The sequence below is a fragment of the Chanodichthys erythropterus genome, chromosome 21 (assembly GCF_024489055.1).
Source record: "Chanodichthys erythropterus isolate Z2021 chromosome 21, ASM2448905v1, whole genome shotgun sequence".
NCBI classification, from domain to species: domain Eukaryota; kingdom Metazoa; phylum Chordata; class Actinopteri; order Cypriniformes; family Xenocyprididae; genus Chanodichthys; species Chanodichthys erythropterus.
Genome location: NC_090241.1, coordinates 12,982,495 through 13,001,343, shown reverse-complemented (window position 1 = coordinate 13,001,343; position 18,849 = coordinate 12,982,495). Strand labels below are relative to the sequence as shown.

The 18,849-nt window shown below is 35.2% G+C and overlaps 1 protein-coding gene across 3 annotated transcripts; it reads left to right on the top strand.

The window, feature by feature from the left end:
- Nucleotide 1: 1 nt before the first annotated feature.
- On the top strand, nucleotides 2-18,391 carry ppp1r12c (protein phosphatase 1, regulatory subunit 12C). 3 transcript variants are annotated; one of them, XM_067374789.1, is made up of 21 exons: nucleotides 2-104; nucleotides 284-459; nucleotides 915-1,074; nucleotides 1,830-1,960; nucleotides 3,165-3,283; nucleotides 5,540-5,699; nucleotides 7,869-8,013; nucleotides 9,103-9,177; nucleotides 9,961-10,037; nucleotides 10,115-10,227; nucleotides 10,347-10,393; nucleotides 10,747-10,877; nucleotides 11,796-11,883; nucleotides 11,960-12,077; nucleotides 12,204-12,316; nucleotides 13,215-13,264; nucleotides 13,531-13,579; nucleotides 13,682-13,786; nucleotides 13,887-13,937; nucleotides 16,269-16,319; nucleotides 16,617-18,390. In XM_067374789.1, the coding sequence occupies exons 2-21, from the start codon at nucleotides 293-295 to the stop codon at nucleotides 16,701-16,703; spliced, it is 2,037 nt and encodes a 678-aa protein (XP_067230890.1). In that variant the 5' UTR covers nucleotides 2-104; nucleotides 284-292; the 3' UTR covers nucleotides 16,704-18,390. The 3 variants fall into 3 exon arrangements, with proteins under 3 accessions (XP_067230890.1, XP_067230893.1, XP_067230892.1); XM_067374792.1 differs by lacking the exon at nucleotides 13,887-13,937 and having other exon boundaries at nucleotides 16,617-18,391; XM_067374791.1 differs by lacking the exon at nucleotides 2-104 and having other exon boundaries at nucleotides 117-459.
- Nucleotides 18,392-18,849: the final 458 nt, after the last annotated feature.

Sequence of the window (18,849 nt, the reverse complement as noted above, 5' to 3'; positions counted from 1 at the left end):
AGTTTTGATCTCTGACCTGAAGCCTTAAACGTCATGGCAATTACATAAAATCTTTTTCTGGTTCTTGAACTTTATTACTGGTCGTCGACATCTCCGATCGGCAGGTATTTTAGTGGGACAGAAGCGAGCGTTAATGAATGTTACAGTAGATGTTTTTTTTTTTTGTAACTTCCTGTGAGTGTGATGAGGAAGTGTAAACAGCGCGCATGGAGGGCGTGTCTGTGTCATATATGTTCCTATAGCTGTGATCATGGGGATTTCTTTTTAAAATATGTGTCTTTAGTGCTGGATTATGGGAGACGCGGCGGTGGCGAAGCGTCGAGAGCAGCTGACGCGATGGTCGGGCTCCAGTACAGATAGAGAGCCTGCGGTGCCGCGGAGTCGCTGGAGAGGAGAGATTAGCACAGAAGCTCCTGATGGAGGCAGAACAGACACCAATGAGCAGCAGAAAAAAAACAGGTTTTGAGATTCATCACCACAATAATGACAAAACCAGAACAAAGAGAACATATACTATTAATTAGTAATATACTTCCTCGATGTAAACAAGCATTTCCGAATAAATCTGTTTCTGTCTTTCTCAGCTTAACTCTTTAATGAAGATCTCCAGATTTAGTTTGCTATTTTGGGTGTCAAGGACAATCTGCCATGCATTGGATTACTATCCAGTTAGAATGTGTTTCCTGATTAGTCAGTTTTTAATGGATCAAAGAACCAGCACAATTTTAAAATATTGTTCTCAGAGCTGATGGTTGCTGAAGCTAAAGCTTGCAGTTGTAGAGACCCAGTGTAGAAACCTGAATTACACAATATTTGTCAAGTCCAGTAATAGTGTAATACTGTATAATTTTTGAGGTTTCACAATGATGCCAGTATCATTCCAGAATCCAGATAGCCTGTCTCTTCCTTCTCAGGTTGCGGGTAAGATTTGAGAAGACTGCAGAGTTCCTAGCAGTGTGCGCTGGTGGTGACACAGAGGAGGCAAAAGAGATGCTGAAAGAAGTACGAATAATAAATGGAGATGATGATGTGGTCAATTGTGCCAATGCAGATGGAATAACAGCTTTACACCAGGTCAGAATTGACTGAATTTTAAGCCATTTTATTGTCTTGTTAAAGTGAAAAGATAATTTGCCTTATAGCCCCATATCCAGGCTGCAGTGCTATTTGCTACAATAGTTTTAGGACCTTTTCCTAAAAGGTTAGTTCACCCAAAAATGAAAATTCTGCTTTGAATCAGTGGTTCGGAGCTCCTGAATTCACGTGATTTCAGTAAACGAGGCTTCGTTATGTCATAAGTGTTTCGAAATTTCAATGGTTCACGTGACTTTGGCAGTTTGATACGCGCTCCGAACTATTGATTCGATTGGTTATCGGCTGTACATAGCATATAAATAATTATACTTTTATAGTCACCATGAAATCTAAATTGGCCATTCCTATCTTTCTACGGAATATTGCAGTATTTATTGAAATGATTTATCCGTGCAGATCATTATGTTTTTAAATTCATGTCCCCTTATTATCTTTAATCAAATTAATTTTCCCTCCCTCTTGCAACATCATCTCTTCTATGTTGATGTGTTTATCTGCGCGTGGGCATGACAACCTTGTCACTTGCATGAGATCAGAGCAATAACAAACCACAACGATCCAATCCATTCCCGATGGACAAAATCAAGTTAATTTTTTTGAGCAAGAAGCCGTTTCAGTCAGATATACATCAAAATAGGGAGGAATATACTATTGCAACTTCTGTTTTATGCTTACTTTAATGTTGGTGCATTTCTGTAAAAATCTGATGGACTGTACATGGTGTTCTTTCCCAGGCCTGTATTGATGGCAGTATGGAGATGGTGGCATTTCTTCTGTCTCAGGGTGCCAATGTTAACCAGGTGGACAGTGAGGGTTGGACTCCTCTTCATGTGGCTGCCTCCTGTGGAAACCTGGAGATAACAGAGTATGTTATGACTGAATTTAATGAATATGCGTTTAGATTAATGAGCCTGTCTCAAGGTTTTCTATTATGTTTAGTGATGAGCTAGCTTTGAGATTGCTTTGAGATGTTGAGTGGGATTGAAATATGTTATGAGATTAATATATTCACAAACTAGCACAGCCTCAAGGCCCTTATTACTTTTATTATATCATTATTACTATGACAGTGAATCAGTTAATCTAACTTTTAACTATTGCACAGCAAAAAAAATCTAATTAAAAAAGTGTAATATAGAAAAAAAAATTGTAGGCCTAATTAATATAGATCAGCATAGAATCAGAATAAAGGTAGTATAAATATTAAATAATCAAAGCTTTTTACATTTGCAATTTTCATGGTAAAAAAAAATAAAAAATCACTAGATAAAAAGATAAAACAGCATATCTATGTTTTTTATGTGAGTACCACTCCTCTCAATATGATTTAATGAGCCAATCGCAGTTTCACTTGTACCGAAAACACATATACCTGCCTGGCTTAATATCTGAGATATACACCTGGCAGAGTCAACCAGGTAGCCAGACAGAGACTGCAATGAGTGGGTGTCCTAAATGTGGGTTTTGTGCTCCCCGGCCTTCATAGGAGGTGGATGCGGGGTTAAGTGTGCCCAGTAATGGAGTATGTGTCGGTCATCCTCAGGCAGCTGCACTCCCTGGAAAGGTTTGCATGGTGGGGCTGGAGAAGAGCTGCCTGGAAATAGTATGAGCAAACAACACCATCCACAGGAAGTAGGGGAAGGGAACGAATCCTACATTAATTTTATTAAAGAATTTCTTCTTTCAGCCGAACACAATCAGAGTTATATTAAATAATATCCTGGCTCTTACCAGCTTTGTAATGGCATTGAATGGATGTCCTGAGTTTTGAGGCTCCAAAAAGCACAACTATCCATCATAAAAGTAATCCATACAACTCGTGGTTTAATAAATACCTCCTGAAGTGAAGCAATGCGTTTTTGTAAGAAAAATATCTTTATAAACTAAAGCAATGAAGCATTTATTATACTGTGTTTATTTACTGGTACTGTCACTCAGACATTGTAGAACTTGGTTGTTGTGTCTTGAGACTTGACTGTAGTTTATAGTGAACTATAAACTTTTCTGACTGCTGTAAATGTTTAGGCTCATTCCAGAGTTCAAAATGTAAGAATACATTTGTGTTTCAGATTTCTGCTCCAGCAGGGTGCATCTCTTTGCTCAGTGAACTGTGATGGTGATGTACCACTGGACATTGCAGAGGATGAGGCCACAGAGACACTGCTGCAGGAACACACATTAACAAAGGGTTAGACAACACAACATATGAGATGTCACATCATGAAGCTAATTATATAAAAATCAATCGTAGAGGCAGCAGAAATTAAAGCCTGACATATTCATTAAGTATAATCGTCCAATCCATATTGATTGGAGTACAGGTGCAAAACACAAAATGTATTGTAAAATAAAAGCACAAATGCCTGCACATTTTATTCAACAACCTCTAAGAGTCAAAAAGTCACCTGACGAAGACCTGAGTGTTATTGGATCAATAACATTAAAGGGTTAGTTCACCCAAAAATGAAAATTCTGTCATTTATTACTTAGTCATGTCATTCCACACCTGTAAGACCTTCGTTCATCTTCAGAACACAAACTAAGAGAGGTTTATGACTCGTCCATAGACAACAATTTAACCTCCACTTTCAAGGTCCAGAAAGATACTAAATACATTGTTAAAATAGTCGATGTGACTGCAGTGGTTCAATCTTAATGTTGTGAAGTGATGCGAATATTTTTTGTGCGCAAAAACAAAAGAAAAATAATGACTTTATTCAACAATATCTTCTCTTCTGTGTAATTTTCGTACGCTGTTTACGTTAAGCGCTTCCAAGTTCTGCATCAGAACGGCAGCTATACCTCTCGGATTTCATCTAAAATATCTTAATTTGTGTTCCAAAGATGAATGAAGGTCTTACGGGTGTGGAACGACATGAGGGTGAGTAATTATTGACAGAATTTTTTTTTTTTTGGGGTAAACTAACCCTTTAAGAGATAGTTTACCCAAAAATGAAATTTTTGTCTGATTTACTCACTTTTATGTCCTTCCAAAATGGTATGACTTTCTTCTGTGAAACAAAAAATATATTTTGAGAAATTTTTCAGTGTATTTTTGTACATTGGAAGTCAGTGGTAAAAAAAACCATTTGTTTACCAACATTTTCATAATATCTTCTTTTGAGTTCCACAGAAGAGAGAAATGCATACAGATTTAGAATGACATGAGGGTAAGTATATGATGACAGAATTTTCAAAATTTTTGGTATTGTTTAACTTTGTATATTTACCCTATATTCTCCAAAAAAAATAAAATTGACCAAATTTCCATTTTTATAAATTTTGTATATGTTTCTAGAAATACACAGATTGGTACATTTACATTTAAAGGTGCCCTAGAATGCTTTTTCACAAGATGTAATATAAGTCTAAGGTGTCCCCTGAATGTGTCTGTGAAGTTTCAGCTTAAAATACCCCATAGATTTTTTATTATTAATTTTTTTAATTGCCTATTTTTGGGCATCATTAAATATGCGCTGATTCTCTGCGTGTCCCCTTTAAATGCTCGCACTTCCTGCCCCCAAGCTCGCAACTCTATAATACATTGCATAAACAAAGTTCACACAGCTAATATAACCCTCAAAATCTTTACAAAGTGTTTGTCATGCAGCATATCAGATCATGGAAGTATGGTATTTATTTGGATGTTTACATTTGATTCTGAATGAGTTTGATAGTGCTTTGTGGCTAACGGCTAATGCTACACTGTTGGAGAGATTTATAAAGAATGAAGTTGTGTTCATGAATTATACAGACTGCAAGTGTTTAATACTGAAAATAGCGATGGCTCTTGTCTCCGTGAATACAGTAAGGAACGATGGTAACTTTAACCACATTTAACAGTACATTAGCAACATGCTAACGAAACATTTAGAAAGACAATTTACAAATATCACTGAAAATATCATATCATGGATCATGTCAGTAATTATTGCTCCTCCTGCCATTTTTCGCTATTGTCCTTGCTTGCTTACCTGCATAACATCTGATGTTCGCTGTGCTGCTCCAGACGTTAATACTGGCTTGTCTAATGCATTGAACATGGGCTGGCATATGTAAAATTTGGGGTCGTACATATTAATGATCCCGACTGTTGCGTCACAGTCGGTGTTATGTTGAGATTCGCTTGTTCTTCAGAGGTCTTTTGCACAAATCAAATTTACATAAGAAGGAGGAAACAATGGTGTTTGAGACTCACTGTATGTCATTTCCATGTACAGAACTCTAATTATTTAACTATGCCGAGGTAGATTCAATTTTCAATTCTAGGGCACCTTCATTTTTCCAAACCAACATCAGCTGGTGATATGAATAATAATAATAATAATAATATAAACAATGGACTCAAATTCAGTAGATAATTCTCCTTAGAGAATCTTGCATATTTTGTTGTTTTATGCAGAAGTGTATGAGATACAATTATAATCAGTCCATCTCCCATCAGGCATGGATGTGGAAGTAGCTAAGCGGGCAGAAGAGGAGTGGATCATGCACGATGCCCGCCATTGGCTCACAGATGGGCTACCTGCTAATATTTGCCACCCCCGGACTGGTGCTACTCCCTTACATGTAGCAGCAGCTAAAGGATATTTGGAGGCCATTAAGTAAGTGTGAATGCAAACAGGGAAATGTGGGAGAAAAAAAAATTTCCTTGTAAAAAAATGTTGGCATTGTAAAATTTTCACTCAAATGATGGTAACATGGTATAGTGCAAATAATTTTTTTAAATAGTTTTATTCTCAGTAGAGAGTTTTACCTTAGTCTACTAGTATCTCAGTGATTGATGAATTATGTAGTGTTTGGCATGTCTCAGACCCTAAGGACCAATCCTTATTTGACCAGTTTAACGCCCCATACTCATGCAGGGTGTTCCACCACGCCACTGGGCGGTTCTCTGTTCTCTGTTCTGTCTCACAGAATATCCATTGTTTATTTCCTGTCTCTGTACAAAGCGTAGTAGAAGTGGAGGCTTCCAGCACTGTTTCCATTACATTGGGCTGTTTAGAGCAGAAGTCACATCAGCTTCCTCTACACTGCATGATATCTTAAAACTTGACTGAAGGGAAAAATAAATTAGTCATTTTTTAAAGATTGTTGCAAGTGTGGGGTTGTCTGCAAGTGTGCTGCCTCTTCTGCTTAATATAGCAGCTGCCCTTTAAAGAGTAATCCCCCCCCCCCATTTTTATCACAGGTCATTCTCTCCTGATTTGTAAACAGCTCAAGAAATGGATGTGGAAAGCTGTGGAAAGGTGGGAGGGTAGAGGATGGGAAGTAGGGAGGAGAAAGCATTGGGAGGAAGGCAAACCTACAACACACTCACTTTTGAGATAAATGAACTTTAAAGTCACCATGAGATCAAAATGCCAAATGGACAACATTAAGTTCCGGCCTACATTTTCATTCCGACTTTACAAAAGTGTTGATATTATTCATGAGACAGAAATGTCGAGGGAATAATTTACTTTAATATGACAGCAAGAGGAAAATCAACCCCAGAATGAAGAGAAAGATGTGAATGGTAGACAAAGAGCCAAGGAAAACTTCCAAAGAGATACAAGCAGAACTCCAAGGTCAAGGTACACACAAGGTGTGACTTGTAGAATTGGAAAAGTAATTTAAATTAATAATAATAATTGTTATTATTGTTATTATTATTATTATTATTAATAATAATAATAATAATAAACATTTAACTAGCTCTACAATTTTTTATTTTGATAGAGTTAAAAATGTTAAAATTCTTAGTAAATAACAAACAGTGGGAAGGGTTGTGTAAATTCATTGGTTAAAAGAGTGGGAGCCTTGAACAACATTCAGGTCCTAAAACTTCTGGAATCCTAATTTTAATTATTTTAATTTTAATTATAATTATCAAGTTTTTTTTTTTTTTTTTTTTAAATTACAGAAACTTAAAGTGCCCATAGATTAAAATAAGTTTTGAATTAGGCTTGGGGCCTTGGAGTCAAACAGCGAGATTTGTAAATCAGAGACTGTTATCTGTTGTCTTCTGTGTGTCTTCCAAAAACATTTTGTAGGTGTTAGACACAGGTTCCCTGAGTGCAAATTCTTGTTCTTGCACTGCTCTAATCTACTGTAGCTGAGAAAAAAAAGGCATTTTCACATAAGAATTTAGAAATTTATGTGGATTATTAATAAGTATCTCATTAAATGTCTCTAAAGTCTTCAGTGGTTATTTTTATAAAATTTTGGACTGATTTCCTCACCACTCTTCAAAAATTGTGGTTCTGCACAAATCACATATATTTTGGATTCAAAACAGCAGTGAGTTTTCTGCATTAATACTATTTTACTTAGCAATAATGTGATGATCAAATGTACCTTTTTTGTTTTTTAATTTGGAAGTTGCCTGCAAAATCCACAAATCTATGGGGGCATTTCAGGAAGCACCACTGTTCTCAGCAGCTATTTTTACCAGTTTAACACTATTTTAACACTAATACGATTTAACAATAATACGTCACATTCTGTGACATTGCTTTGGTTATTAACCTGGAAGAATGACATGGATCAAAATAACTAAAAAAAAAAAAAAACACTTTCCTCTTAATATTCATTGAGTGATATTGTTTTCATTTATGTGCAATGCATACTGTGCATATCTGTTAACTAAAAAAATGTGTTTTACTGTTTCATTACCTTTCAAACACTGCCTTTAAAATGCTCACTAGGTTTTGGAACAGAGCTTGTGTCTTCACATGTTGAACACACAGTTGACTTCATACAGCTTCTTTCATTTTCTCTCTCTCTCTCAGATTGTTGTGTCAGTGTGGTCTGGATGTCAGTGCTAAAGACTATGATGGCTGGACTCCTCTCCATGCTGCGGCTCACTGGGGTCAGAGTGAGGCCTGCCGTCTGCTTGCTGAGCAGCTGTGTGACATGGAGGCCCATAGTAATGGGGTGAGTGTTAGAGGAATTGAGTGCACTGATTGAGAAAAATTGTGCAAAACCAGTTAGCTGCATATTCTGATTGTCGTCTATGAGAAACAAAGCTGTCCTCCTCAGGCATGTGTTCACCGGGAACAAATGGTGCTTTTCCACTGTATTGTACTACTTGGCTTAGTACAGTATGGCACGGCACGGCTCGGCTCAGCTTGCTTACCTTCAGTTTGCTTTTCCACTGCAGTGTAGTACCGCTTCAAAGTGGGTGGGATTATAGACTGATCGTATAATTGTCTAATTGTCTATAATTGATCGTGTAATCTACCGAGTCTGCACCTCGTCTACTGACCACAATACAGCCATTTCTTTTTTCAAGTTGTGTGCGACGGTCGTTTAAAGCGAGTCGTTTCGTGAACAAATGATACTGCGGTGGCTGTTACTATTTAAATCTAGCGGGTTTGGGATCTCGTGATTTAAAATCCAGTGACGCTGGTATTGACGATTCAGTGATCTGCAGTGTTTATATGTCACATTAAGTATTAGTACGGCACGCTTGGAAACTCCACTGAGGTAGTACTATTTAAGCGAGCCGTACCGTTTCATACCGAGTCGTCACATGCAATGGAAAAGCACCAAAAAGTTAGCCAAAATGAGCTGTACCGAACCGGACCATGCAGTGGAAAAGTGCCAAAAGTAATATCCTCCATTGGGCCACATTTGTATTTCAGGACAGTTTTATCTTATTTGATCTATTCCTATTTATATACACATATTATACTATATTATACTTGTATCAAATCAAGAAATATGGTAACAATAGCCAATATACTGTAATCATAAAAAAACAGAAATGTACCATAGTTAATGGGAAAGTAAAAGCAATAGAATAGAAATAGCAAGAAAAAACTGCAAAGGGGCTCATGCATTCTTAAAGGAAGAGGAAGTGTGGAGGTTCTGTGTCAAAATGCACCACACAGTTCTGCAGCCAGCAGCAGCAAACTGCAGTTAGCCATAATTCTGTTTCATAATATGTGTGTGGGCGAGTGTATGTGCGTGCATGTTTGGGAAATGATAATAACTGAACATTTTTTTTGTTTTGTTTTTAAGGGTCAGACTCCATTTGATGTGGCGGACGAGAGTGTTGTATCTTTACTAGAAGAGCTGTCTCAGAGACAGGCTAATGTGAGAACACACTCAGACACACAACTCTATCTAAACCAGTCAGTCACTTTAGATAGACAAAGGGAAGAAATTCACAGCATATTGCATGTAATATAGCATGCTTTTTAACTGGTGGCCTGTGGGCAGAATCCAGTCTATTGGAAAAAATTGTCAGTTGTTCCTCTTAGACTAAAAAATATCATATTTATATTTGTACTATTATTTGCTGAAAGACACCCCAGTGTTTTGTTATTGATGTAACATAACATTTTTTTGTTACATCAATTTTTGTCTTACAAGTGGTCTGCTTTCTTTTTTTTGCTCTTGCAATATGAAAGAGAACAGACACTTGCAGTCTTGCAATCTGTTCGACTGTATAATATCCAAAGAATTATTCCAATGGACTACAATTGGAATTTGTTCAATTTCTATAAATCGGCATATTGCTCAGTCCTTATTTTTCTCCTTTTCTTCACTTTTTCATATTATTTATTTATTTATTATATTTTTTTTATATACCACAGAAGGCATTTTGAATTATCTGTCCATCTTTCCTAAAGTTCATAATATGAGGCTAATTAAAGATATTTCTTTTAATGATAATTTCATTTAATGAGTCATGTGTGGCTGTTTTTTTTAGTTTTTTTTTGTACCTAAGCCAGAATTTTGGTGCAAGCTCAACCCTAGTGAAATATATCACTCATTAAGCTCATTACCATGATGTTTAATCAGAACATGAATTAGATATTGTCTGTTTAGATCCAGTATTAATGAAGTGTGAATTTTTGTGTCTGTTTATTTTAGTGGAGGACTGAACAGGCACTTATTGAGCAACAAAATTCACAGTTATCAAATGCCAACACTGCAAGCAAAAAACGCAGGTGAGAAAGATGATATATCTTTCAGTCTATGTATGTCACATGCATCTTCACTCATGTCTCTCTCTCTCTCTGCTTAGGACCTCTGTGTGCCGGATGAGCAGCAGGGACAAAATGAGTGTACAGGACCAATCTAAAGAACGAGGGGTCTCAGGTGGCCTGGAAATAAACGATGTGAGAGAAAGCAGCCCAGGTTTGTCACTCTCTCTCAAAGACATACAGGAGCATTATCATATTTACATACAGTACATGAAACATACCTGTACAAAAGTACAGTCTGTTTGAAGATGTTTGTTTTGTTCTCTGTTCTAGAAAGTTCAACAGTATCATCTCCAGAGAGCATTGTTCCTTCTTCAGGGGTAAGACACACAATCGGCTAGCTTTCACTAGCTACGTTTCCATCCACCTCTTTTTATGTGCATTTTGGGATATTGCATTAAAAAAACGCTGGATGGAAACGCCAAGATCTTCATAAATTCTAAAAATGTGCATTAAAAACGTATGTGCTCAATTGAAAACATGCGCATAATGTACATCAGATTTTGTTCTCTTGAACACATATAAAGGAAATGCTGCTTTATTCGCAAATATTTTTTGCAATATTCCAGTTTTGCGCATCAGTTAAATTCGCAACTTTGGATGCAAACATAGCTACTGTCAGAATGTCTCTGCTGGTGCTTGTGATTAATCACTGTATGTTTGTGTTTTTCAGACCATTGAGGATAAAGATGTGAAGGGGAATGATCAGGATAGAGCGAGTCACACAGCAGTTGTGCAGCCCACCCCTCAGAGGCGAGAGTCACCTGCTGAGAGCCCCAGTAACGCCTCTAGTGATGGAAAGAAGTAAGATCGCTTGAGCCAAAGAAATAAATGCTTTACAAGAACACTTCTTTTCATTTTCATGCTTTTATGTTTACAATAAGGTCCATAAACTGTGAGTAATACATTTGTTACAGTATTTATTAATATTTGTTAAAATTAGTTAATGAAAATACAACAGCTCATTATTAATTTGTGTTAGTTCAGGTCCAATAAATAATATTAACAGATACAACTTTTGATTTTAATAACGTATTAGTAATTTGTTGAAATTAACAGCAAAGTTTATAAGATTAATAAGAATAATAAGATTTAAAAAATGCTTTAGTTTTAATTTTTAATTCATGTTATAACTAATGTTAACAAATAGAACCTTATTGTAAAATGTTACCACATTAGGTAATATTTGAAGTGCAAATTCTTGAAGATTAGGCAGTGCTAGTGATGTCAAAAAGTACCACTACTGCCAAGTCAATATTAAAATAAAATTTTATATGACAGTGTAAACTTCAGTAACTTAAAAAAGCCCTCAACTGCTAAATGCCGAAAGCACATTTAGTTTGTGCTTGTAATGTTATGATGCTTATTGCTCTTCTTTATTACTATTTACTTGTTTGTTTTGAAGCTATTTTTAGTTCTTTACTACATGGATCATAGTTTCAATTTATTATAATTTTTGGTTTTGGTTTTAAAGAGTACTTTTATAATTAAATAATTTAAATTTATAGTAATTCTTTCTCTACAGCTGAATTTTTTTTATAAATGTATCTCTATAGCAGTTAGATGGTTAAAATTCTCAAAAGTTGGTATTGAGATTTCACTAATATTGGTACAGACTACCGAAATTTGCTAAAGTCACTAAGCAGTATTTAAATGTAGAATGTAAATAAATGTTACTGTTTTTAAGCTCTGTTCATGAATAACGATTAAATTGTTTTTCAGGTTTCAGGCTCCAGTGAGAGACGAGGAATCAGAGTTTCAGAGGAAAGCTCGTTCGCGTCTTATGCGGCAGTCACGACGATCAACACAGGTGTGTGTTCACAACCCTAATATCACACACACTGTGCAAAATGCTTATTTTTCATGATTTTTCATTATTTTTCCAGGGAGTAACACTGACAGATCTTAAGGAAGCAGAACGGAGTATTGTTAAGAGCAATGAACCTCAGTACCTCAGTGTTCAGCCTGTGAGCCCCAACATCACAGTAACACCAGCTGAGAGAGGTGAGTCTTATTACTATCAAGTTTTGTATCTTTTTATTACTATCAGTTCAGAGTATTGATTCTTTGATCTTTTCGATTCAATTTGAGTTCCGTATGGATATTTAAAGTTTTTTTTCTCTGCACTAGACACAGAGCCAGTGAAAGAATCTGGAGAAGCACAGACAAGACTTGGAGTGAGAGATCGCAGGAAAGGGAGGAAAGAGAGACGCTCAACTGGCATTGTTCAGCTTGCTGAAGAGGTGAGCTACAAACATTCATAAAAACCCCAGTGCATTCTCACTCCCAGTGCATTTTCAATATAAATATACTTTAAAAGTATGCTTTTTGCAGTTTCTCACCAGATTATTACAAAAAATAATAATTCGAATCTAATCAGTAGCTTTGTCTCTTTGGTGTCCAGATGCTATTTCCAATAGATTTTGGAAGTGTGCATCTGTGCCTTCATTTTAAGCTAATGTTCCCCTAGGGGTGTGCGTTATATATCATCTGGAATAATATTGTAATTGTTGTATCGTAATTATGCAGTTGTATAAACAATATGTATGCCAGCTTTGAGCAGAATTGAAGTCTGTGTAAATATACCCAAACGCCATGTCAGATGCAAATTCTGTTCCATCTGTTCCATTGAAATAATTGGATAAATTTTTTTTTTTTAAGGTAATTTAAAAAACCTGCCCTTAAAATGTAAAAAAGGCTTCTGTAAATCAATTCCAGTGGCAAATATTGCCCCTGGATGGAAAAGTTCATTTCTTATCCTGACAAAGTCCCCAAACTGGTATATCAGAAGAAACAACTAGGTAACTGAATCTGGTGCTACTTTTTTGTCTTTCGCATCACATTGCAATCTCACTTTCCCGTTTCATACAAATGCAAGTGTCACCATTAGTGGCACCATTAGTTGTGCCATCTGAATTATTGATTGTATTGAAAATGACCATAGAGGATTTCAGAATTGATATTATTCTTGTTGCAATGTTCATCTTGTTGCTAGGCTGATTGCTTTGTACAGTGAGAAAATTTGTACACCCCTACTGTTATTATTTTTGCAGTTGTGTTTGGTGTCACTAGTGGCAAAGAAATTCCTTACTTCAAAAATGTAAAATGACTGACTTTTATTGGCATGTTACTCCTGTTCAGACAGATGATATGGATGCAAATGAAGACGCTGAACAAGACAAGAGCACAAGGTTTGTGTGTTTTTTTTGTTCATCTCTTGGTGTATAGCTATATTCGAGTGGTATGTCCTGCATGTACTATGTGTGTAATGATTGCTTTTTTTGTTTATTGTTCTGCTTGTGACATCTCTCTACTTAGTTTCGGCATTCCGAATTGCCTGTCGGAATTGGAGGATTAATTAGTGCACAGTTTTAAATAAGCTGCTTATAAGCTCACATTGAAAAAGTAATATTGAGGCTTTTGCAATGATATTATTTTTTGTTGTTTGTTTTTGTAGCGATTCTCAGTTAGATTATTCTAGACACTCTTCTCTGGATTATAGAAAGGTAATGATTATTTTTTATAATATAATTTTTTTTAACACAATAAACATTAAAGATACGGATGAGTAATATAATACCCTTGTGTGTTATTATGTGTTTTCTCAGTTGTATCTGCAGGTGTTGCAAGAGAATGGAGATCTAAAAGAGAAACTGCAAGAAACTCAACTGCAGCTAAATGAGAGTAAAGTTCATCTGGAGAAACTCAAACAGGTGAGAGGTGTTTTTATCTTGTCCTGAGATTGGAGGAAGAGATATGTTGAACCACTAAAGTGAGAGAATTCTTTTGTCTGTTCTGTTTGCATGTAATCAGAATCAAGAGAATGGATCAGACAGACCAGCCCTACTAGAGCTGGAGAGATTTGTAAGTTCTCACACTGTAAAAAAAAAAGAAAAAAAGGCAACTACATATTTTCCAGATTACAATACCATCTGAGTCTTAAAAATTTAGAAATGCAATTTTCTTGAAACTACATAAAGTACATATGTTAGACCAACAAAACTGTCCCAAATGTTGTCTGAACAAATAATTTCATATTGTTGAAATGCTAAGGGTTTGTGAGTTATAGTAAAAGGAAAACAACTGCACACTCACTGAAGTATATGCTGAATATTTATTCACCAACATTTCGGCTAGTAGCCTTTGTCAAGGTATAGTTTCACAAGAATGGAGAATAGTATAAGTAAAGATGGTAATTGTACACAGCTGAGAGCAATGAGCTCAGAGCATCCAATGAGTGACTAATTAACAACATGAGTTCTAATATGAAAAGTAACAACCTCAACAAATGAAACAAATGAAATGACAATCAAACAAATAAACTTATAACATCCACAAAAAATAGCTGAAAAACAAAACCACATCAGAATAATCACCAAAACATTAAATGGTTAACCAATTACAAATGAAATACTGACATGAAAAGTTATATAGAAATTATATAGAAATAAAGTAATCACAGAGGGATACAAAAAACAACTTAAATCAAAATCAGCATTTAAACCATGTGGAGTCGAGCTTTTTATTTTATAAATCCAGAAAGACTCCCGTTTGAGTAGAATTTGGTCCATATCACCACCTTTCCTCTGTGAAGATATTCTCTTGATTCCTATGTAATGTAATGAAGTAATAGGATGATTAAAATCATGACAAATGGATAATTCACATCTTATAGAACTATGGTGATTAGGTTTGTGAGTTCCCAGCATGCATTGCAGCATAAATAAATTATGCAGTTACTGTTATAAGACTATTTTTTGCTGTTTGATGACTTCTTGTTGTTATTTTTTCAGTATTGTTAGTTATTTGTTGTGTTTTGATGTTAAGAGCTCATCTTTTTACATTTGTTGATTGTCAACATTCTTGAGTTTTGTGTCCTAAAGGGTTAGTTCACCCAAAAATGAAAATTCTGTCATTTATTACTTACCCTCATGCCGTTCCACACCTGTAAGACCTTCGTTAATCTTTGGAACACAAATGAAGATATTTTTGTTGAAATCTAATGGCTCCGTGAGGCCTTCATAGGGAGCAATGACATTTCCTCTCTCAAGATCCATAAAGATACTAAAAACACATCTAAATCAGTTCATGTGAGTACAGTGGTTCAATATTAATATTATAAAGTGACAAGAATATTTTTGGTGCGCCAAAAAAAAAACAAAATAACGACTTATATAGTGCTGGCCGATTTATAATTTTAATATAATTTAATATAATATCTAAATCAGTTCATGTGAGTACAGTGGTTCAATATTAATAATATAAAGTGACAAGAATATTTTTGGTGCGCCAAAAAAAAAAACAAAATAACGACTTATATAGTCCTGGCCGATTTATAATTTTAATATAATTTAATATAATATTAATATTGAACCACTGTACTCACATGAACTGATTTAGATGTGTTTTTAGTACATTTATGGATCTCGAGAGAGGAAATTCTTCCTTCATTTGTGTTCCGAAGATTAGCGAAGGTCTTACGGGTGTGGAACGGCATGAGGGTAAGTAATAAATGACAGAATTTTCATTTTTTGGTGAATTAACCATTTAATGTTGAGGCCTTTAGTATGTTCAACCATTTAAAACTATGTCCTGGATATCTTTACTATGTAGGGATGATTGTTCCACAAAGATAGCATAGTTCACATATTAAGTATCCTAAGACTGTACACTGTATATGGCTATCATAACAATAAATTAATATGTTAGTAAATTAAAATTTGTTGTCTTGACAAATTTATTAGCTGAATGAGTGAATGAACAAATTTAAATTGACAAAATAAGGTAGTTTTACTTAGTACATTTATTAAGACAGTAGTTGAGAGAAAATCTGAATGCATCAAGTTGCCTTGGATTTTTAAGTTTTCTTAGTTTATTTTTTACAGTGCGCAATCCCATGCCAAATGTTGATATTAGTTAATGCACTGGTGTCATAAACTAACAATAATTTTTTTTTTTTACTCAATTTTTACTTTACATCTATTAGTTAAATGTATTTTTAAATATATTCATGTAATTTATATGACTTGAAATGTTAAAATATATTAGTACATGTTGTAAATAACTTTAACCCACATTAATAAATTCTGTAAAAGTATTGTTACTAACATTGTTAGTTCACCTAATGCACAAATGTAAATGAATTGAACCTTGTTGTACAGTGTTTTTTATTCTTTTCCTCTGCTCTCCACACAGGAAAAGAAACTTCTTCAGCGGAGAGCATCTGAGTTAGAAGATGAGCTCAAAGTAAGAACTTAAGTTTTCAGATTTGTCAGGATACTCCTAATTATGCAAATTAGTCTGACTTTTAGTGATATTCAGTTGATGATTCCATTTATCTATTTTTCATGAAAAATCTGAGAAGAATAGATTTAAACATGGTCAAATTTGTAAACAAAAACAGCTAAACAAATTATCCAAACAAATTAATACGAAAATACAAGAGGTAAGGGCTCTGTAGAATTTGTGAAATGATGGTCATGCCAAATCTGCAGAGCCTTCTCATCTCACTCTTTACCCCCCCCCCCCCCCCCCTTTTTCTAGGTGCTTGTGGATTTGCGTGCTGATAACCAGAGACTGAAGGATGAAAATGCAGCTCTCATTCGTGTCATTAGTAAGCTGTCGAAATGAACCTTTGGGCTTTTTGCATTGTTTTCCTGAATTCCTTGGGAAACTTGCTGTGCCACTGTCTGCCCAAAGAACTGCACAGCATTTTCCTTTCTCCCTCTCATCTCTGGGACATATGCCTCTGCTTGGGGTGGTTGAACTACTGTTCTTCAAATTGATATGTACATATGTAAGGCCTTGTTTAGCTGCCACTCTAGATCCATCAAAACTGGAATTCTCAACAACTCTAGAACTCAAGTCCATCTGCTGTTCAGCTGCTCTAGATTGTGGTTTTGAGCTGATTCAGGGTGCCCTTGTGTCTTTTGTAATGTTATTGATTTCTTTTGCGCAATGTGCTTGCTGCTTTTCATTAATAGCACAGATTAAGATCATAGCTTTAATGTTTCTTAGAATTCTGCAGACTAGCCATCTCACTAATTTAGTTCACACCCTTATTGTACCCTTATTACACTGGGCTGCACTGATGACAATGTTATTAATGCTTTGAAGTTTCAGTTCAGGTTTACTGTTCAGTTTCACTTAAAGACATCTACCATTGCAAAATCTTTGCCTTTCAGCAGGTACCTCTAGAAACCTGCAAAGATAGATAATTCAAGAGTTTATGATATACAGAATATAGAATAGAATATAGTTCATTAATAACAAAAATTATATAATATTACAGATAATAGATCTGTAATGTTAAGAGATCAGATTAATGTACATTGAAATAGAAATTAAATTTTAATTTATATATTTTCATATGCATTCATATTTTGAATGTACTTAAAGTACTGATCTGTTAAGCATGATCTAATATTTGTTAAAGGCTTATTACTGAAATTGCAGTGTTATCAATCTAAACAAATGTTTAAACTGAGCTTTTTAATGTCATGGCAAAGTTAGCTTGCCAATGCCGTCATCATTTTAGCTTAAAAAAATTATTTTAATATTTCTTGTAATGGTAAGAGGAAAAAAAAATGTGCCAAACAGTAACGACATTGCTCAGGGGTCTCTTGTGAGACAGTAGAAGATCTTGGGGTTGTGTGTCTTTTTCTCAGTATGTATCTGGAGTAACACTGTACTTTAGCTGACTACTGTTCTTTGGACCAAACAGGCATTAGTATGAATCTATTTCTCTATTATTGCATATTTATGAATATATTATATATGGTGAATTTTGATGCTGTTGTGTTCTGCCAGTGGTGTAATCTCTTTTTACTAGGAAGAGACACAAAGTGTTTTGTACTGTGACTATGAGTTTTGTCCTAAACCAAACTGGCGCCATAGGTCAAAGCTTTTTAAAGTTTACCACTGTTTATTTGTGTTTTTCCCTAAAATTATTGCTTTCAGAACTTAAGCATTTGTTCATCCAGCAAGTGTATTTTGCCAAAAATGTGCCTTATATATATCTGTTGCTTTGTTAAAAAGGATGGAGTCAGTTACTTTCTCTGACCAATAAATATCAATGCAAATGGTTGTGTAACAACCATTAAAGTGGTCTATGCACCATTGCTTTTAGCTCTTGCGTAAATAAATAGCTGCTTGCTAGACATTATTTTCAAAGGTTTGATTTCCCAGTAGTAGCAGTGGTAGAAAAATTAAATGAGATGTAAGTAGTTGACAAATGTGTGGTTCCATGTGAAAATATAGAGTATGACTAATTAAATTCTTACTGGCAACATCACAGGGCAATTTCATACCAGTCTTAACTAAGTCCTATTACAAAGAGTGTTCATGTGTATTGAAACACGAAGTTGGAGTGGGACATAAGCCTCTTGAAACTCAGCGATGAGTCATGATTTACTAATTGCTATTGCTACTGCAGAAATAAGTGGTGCTAAGAGGAGAGAGGGCACTTTATGAAGGGGATAATTTGCTCACTTTTATATGGAACAACACTTACATGCAGCACCCCTTTCCATCTGTGCTCCCAATGTGCAAAAATGGCATTTGGATTTCACCCTTTGGATGTTTGAATGTACCCATTTCAAGTCATGGAGCTTTTACTAACAGGGACTTAATCAATTAGGGACTTAATCATCAATCATATTTAGTTTTACAGCACATTTAAAAACAACACATGTCACCAAGAGAAATCAAAACAATATCAAACAAATACATAATGAAATGTGTAACTAATGACACTTGGCTGCATCTGAAATCGCAC